Source organism: Ceratina calcarata, unplaced genomic scaffold (assembly GCF_001652005.2).
Source record: "Ceratina calcarata isolate Rehan_Ccalc_2016 unplaced genomic scaffold, ASM165200v1 scaffold368.2, whole genome shotgun sequence".
Classification (NCBI taxonomy): domain Eukaryota; kingdom Metazoa; phylum Arthropoda; class Insecta; order Hymenoptera; family Apidae; genus Ceratina; species Ceratina calcarata.
Genome location: NW_017159898.1, coordinates 693,231 through 698,567, shown reverse-complemented (window position 1 = coordinate 698,567; position 5,337 = coordinate 693,231). Strand labels below are relative to the sequence as shown.

Genomic DNA, 5,337 nt, shown 5'->3' with positions numbered 1-5,337 from the left:
GTCCTAAGAAATATTTGTATAAAATAATTTTATCCTTAAACGTGGTGTCAGGTCTGAAGGTCGATTGGAAGTACTTCGCTCCTCAGAACCAATGGCGTGCTCATCTGCAGAATTCCCAACAACAGTCTCAACAAGCGGAAGCGACTCAATCCGAGCAAACTCAAGTAAATCCAAGCCAGTCTCAATCTCCATTACTCCAAGTCGGCGAGGATTACCATAGAGCTTATTCTCAACCTGAGATCCAACCGGAAACGCAGCAGATTTCTAATCAGATACAATACGGAAGATATGTTCAGCCGCAGCAATTCGAGGAGCAGAACCCCGATCAGTTTCAGTACAAAGTATACCCAGCACCTCAAGCCGAGCAGCAACCACAGCAAAATCAACAAAATCAGGATACTAGGTTCACAGACGCTACCACTCACGCTAAACGAATTTTGGAGAGTTACAAGACGCAAGGCACTTACAGCGAGCCGAGGGCTGAACTGTATCAATCGGATTTCGTGACAGCCCAACAGTACGATCAGCAACCTAGGAATCACGGTTACCAGCAATCTTCTAGTGGCTACGAGCAATCGGAGCAATCTAAGTCCAGACGAGATTACACGAACAGAAGATCCCAGGGTAGGATTGTATACAAGGATGATTATGAGCAGCAGCAACAACAACTACGAAATGACTACGAACAACAGCAGCAGCAGCAGCAGCAACAAAACGAGTACGAACAACAGCAGCAGCAAGGGACACAAGTGGAGCATATACCTGTGCCTATTGAGAGACTACCAGCACCCTCTCCTCAGAAATTAATTCTTGATCAGAGTATGCCTAAAGAGATTCAGCAATTGCTGCATTACCAGGCAAGGTTGCCTTACGATGTAATTGCGAACAGCATTAGTTACAAACCGAAGACTCTGTTTGTACCAAAGCAGATCTCCGCTGAGGCCGAGGTTAAGGAACCGTATCAGTATCGCAGCAAAATTTATTATGTGAATCATGGTCGATACGAAGACGATTTCGAGATCACCAAGCCTGTTGAAGAGAATCAGAGGCATTGATTTAATTAACCGGTTTATTTCGTAGATTGACGCGTTGAGGATGATTAGGGGAATTATTGAATGTAATACCGGGGATTGAGGCTCTCTTCTTTCATGTCTGTTAGAAATACTTGAGATTGTACAGCATTTAAAATTGTTAAAGATTGGATTATATAAAATTCATATTACAATAGTGAATTATAATTCCTATAGATATACATTTGTCTCGTTTCAACGCGTTAAAAAATAAAGAAAGCTGTACACTTTCTGGTTTAATTAACATTCGATATTTCTTAGTTGCACAAGATATCGATTTTTATCTTTAACGTGTCACTTTAACTTCTACTTAATTTTTTTAATATTTTTGCAGCTTTAAATGGGCATGATTGTTTGTTAATTTTTTGATATGCAATAACGAGACTACGATAGTTTGTAACGTTCTGGTGCTCTGTACTTATACATATATTCGACCTAGAATATATTGTATAATTCTATGTTAAAGATTTCCTATTAAAGAGGAACCTTTCTCTTAGAAAAAGCAATTAAAATATCTGATCTCTGCATGACTCACATACATTATTTATCACGATCAATACAAATATTAGTACTGTAGTTAGACGATTCATTTTGTACTATAAAAGTTTTCTACAATAATAAAGAAAATCAACTTTCGAAGTGTGTACTTTCTATTTCATCGACAGATCCTTTAACAAGACGAATTAATTGCTGAAAAGGTTCCTCGTTCCTATAGATGGATACGGTTCTCACGCGCGAGCGAGTGAACGGAACTTCCGGCGTAAAAGTAAACGTGAGCTCGGTTACGAAACGATTATCGATTGATCGACTTCCGAGGAGCAGAATTTATTGAGATCAACGCTCGAGGAAGAAGTTTCGAGTTTACAAACGAATCTATACGTATTAAACTCGCGTAGAAAGTCGGATGATTTCCACCTTTCTAATAAACACGTGCGTTAAACAGAATTAAGTAATCCGTAGATAACTAAACCAGCTTTCTTTTTAAATTCAATTAATATTAGAAATAGCAAATTTTGCTGGAGTAACCAAATTATAGTTAAAAATCGATGAATAGACATTTATCTCTCATTGACCGTGTACGCTTGAATAAACTGTTAAATCAATCAACATCGAAAGAAATAAAATAATCAGACATTCCATTACTATCTCTGCTTTCTACAATTTTCAGAACACTAAACAAATCACAATTTAAGGAACAAAGAGCGAGATCTTTCTAATAGCTTTTCTTTCATGCACTAAGATGAATGTTTCTTAATTCATCGAATAGATCTGTTAAGCAAACCACATTAATCGCCGTTTCCTTACTCGTTACAAAACTTCCGGTTCACGCGTGAAGCCGTTAATTGTAGGCTGCCCGAACAAAACGTAATAGAACACATACCTCGGCTCCTAGTGGCCGTACCTTATTATTTGGCGCAGCGCGATGAAAATCATACAGGGGAATTAAGTCTCCGGTTTCGTAACGAAATTGACAGCGTTTCCCCGGACAAGGAAGAGCTCGTGTAAGATGGGTCTCGTGGCCTTCACGCATCGCGTTACTTTTAACGATTACACGTTCGTACTTTCGTTTTTATCCAACCTGCAAGTAGAAATGCATAATTCATCTCCGGCTGCGGGTTCGTTGATCCGAGGTGTCATTGAAGCAACCGATATTACAAATAAAAAGACAAGGATAATTGAACTTAGAAACTGGTTTCCTCGCTCCTATCTGGAACACACAAAAGGTTTAATTTCATTTAAGAAAACCGGAAATGGTCAAGTGCAATGACTCGACACGTGAAACGTGATTGTATTATGGTTTGCTCGTGCATTTTCTATTTTATTCGGATATCTCCTCTCTCTTCCGGATAGAGTGTACTATCGATACATTGTGATATGCTTTACCGGGTTTCTTCATACTTGATTTAGAATGTAACAAACGTTTGCTACACATATGATTCTTTAGAACGCGATTGTGCGGCTGTAATCTGCGAGTTTGCAACTTCCTTAATTATACATTTACTTTCATATTCGCGTTTGGTTATTACGTCCTGTTCGCTTTTCGTTGTATTTGTTCAAACTATTTCGTTTCGAAATATTGTAGTAAGAGATCTATGCTTTAAATGAAGTGGTAAGTAATTATTCAACGTTAATCTCGTTGCAAGATCTGGAGTTTATTCTCTATTTCTGATAAATATCTACCGTCGTGGTTACGTAAATTTTCATACTATGTACAGCTTCTTGCGAGCATCTACTTTCTTACCAAGTCGTCTCGTAAAAACTGTACGGTAAGACCTAATAAGATTAAGCTTGAAAGTATTTCAATGCGTCTGATTTCACTTATCAATGAGAATTTATGTCTTTCCGTGATTATAAAATCATTTCTTTTGTACTCGCTTCATAAATAATAGAAGAAAAAAGAAAACAGTCGATTACAATTTTATGTAATTAATTCATTGATGTTCAATGAATTCAAGAACGAGATGAATATTCATGAATGACTTGTAAGCGGTTCGTGTTTGTTTTGATATTTGTTTCCGACGATTACCTAACAATAAGTTCAATGTGCACAGGTGCATTAAACGATGCACACGGTCGTTGCACGGTAACCTTTGAATAGTTACCAACGCCTGGGAAACGTGTCTTTGAATCACATTCCTTCACGATGGCTTCAGCATTTTCCGACGATGCAATCGCATCCACACATTTTTTTAAACAAGATCAAAATACATTTTCTCGAGATAACTTTTATAACTTTATTTTAATATTAAGTGCAACTGATTAGACTGATCGTAATTTTTTATTCTTATGTTTCGAATATCACACGTAAAATAGAAGATGATTAAAATAGCTGAAATCTAATGTTGCGCTAAAATTGATTGATGGAAATATGATTTCTGATGGAACATAGTAATCTGGCATACTTAACCCGTCATATGACGGCGTATCAATGCCACGATCAGTTGTAAAAGCTACTCTCTTCGATTAGAGATCATCAGCGTTAGCGAAGCGAAAAAATAGGGTATAGGCGAACTGAAAAGCCAGTTTTGTGGAACGATCAGCCGTTAAACTGTTGCAGTCGCAGTCCTGGTGGAGGTGGCATGCGATACGAAGTCACATCCCCGTCTCCACAGCCGAAACCCGCCTTTTACGTAGCTGGCTATAAAGTTGTTCCGGTGACCGCGCGGCCGCCTCAGATACACTCCACCCTTGAACGCATCGAGCTGAGCCTTGCTTTCTCGTCATGAATTTATTGGTAAGTAAGCTTTTACCATATCTCTGCTAATCGTGAACCAAGCTTGCACTGTACTTCCTATTTATCACATTTTTATATTTGATCCAATTCCAACTTAGTGGCGTGCGCGTGGAACTGTCGAAAGTGTATCTCGTCTCACAATTATTTAAAAGACTGAGTGTCATTAATTCATAAGACAATGCAATGAGAGAATTTTGCTTAATACTCTTGAAAGAAGAGAATCAATTATACTATACTTATGAAGATTAATTTGTTACAAAAATATCTGTAAAAAGTAAGAAGAACGATTATCTTATCTTTTAGGTGTCATAGGTGTTTAGAATATATTGAAAGCTTGTCAGATAATATTTAAACAAACTAAGTATGTTCATGAAAAGCTAAAGCTGGATAATATTGAAATAATGTAGGTAACAACGAAGGTGAAAGTACAGGGAACGGCGTACTATCGATAATTTCATGTAGTTAGATATTACCTTGGAGAACTTTTCTCTACCACTATGAACCTTAAAATTTGTCATATTATTAAACTGTAACTGAACTGTAAACTACTGGCAATAAATATGTAAATAATTGATTTTAGGCCTCAGATATGAAATGTACCTACTTATTATGTATTGCAATACATTAATTTTATTATTAAATTATTATTTTTCATTTCATTTTTCAATGCATTATTTTTAGTAACAAAAAATTATATCGGTTTATGTTTGAATTGTTTTTAACTTTATTGAGTCCGAAATATAACGGCGATCTATTTCTTATTTTGTTCTCACGATTGCTATGAATGTGGAGAATGAAAGTTTTACAAGAAGCATTGACCACATGTACAATTGCAGTCTTTTTATCTATCGCAATATAATTTTTGCCGACTGCAGTAAGATTAAAATTGGCTTGCATCCTAATTGGATTAGTGAAAGTACGAATTTTCTTTTATGTCTTACAATTGACGTCAAGAAATGTACGATTTCTATTACGATATTATCTTAGTTATCACTAATAATTTATGTATTTTACAATAGTTAGTGCCTCATT

The 5,337-nt window shown here is 36.5% G+C and overlaps 2 protein-coding genes across 2 annotated transcripts in view; both read left to right on the top strand.

Moving 5' to 3' along the window:
- The window catches only part of LOC108625575 (adenylate cyclase, terminal-differentiation specific-like), a 1,424-nt gene extending 369 nt beyond the window's left edge, over positions 1 to 1,055 (top strand). The window contains exon 2 of the mRNA XM_018025672.1: positions 52 to 1,055. Coding sequence (XP_017881161.1) covers positions 52 to 1,055 — 1,004 coding nt within the window. The remainder of the gene's footprint in view (positions 1 to 51) is intronic.
- Positions 1,056 to 4,229: 3,174 nt separating this feature from the next.
- LOC108625574 (mediator of RNA polymerase II transcription subunit 15-like) overlaps positions 4,230 to 5,337 on the top strand; it is an 11,422-nt gene continuing 10,314 nt past the window's right edge. The window contains 1 exon segment of the mRNA XM_026814084.1: positions 4,230 to 4,305. Coding sequence (XP_026669885.1) covers positions 4,294 to 4,305 — 12 coding nt within the window. The 5' untranslated portion in view covers positions 4,230 to 4,293.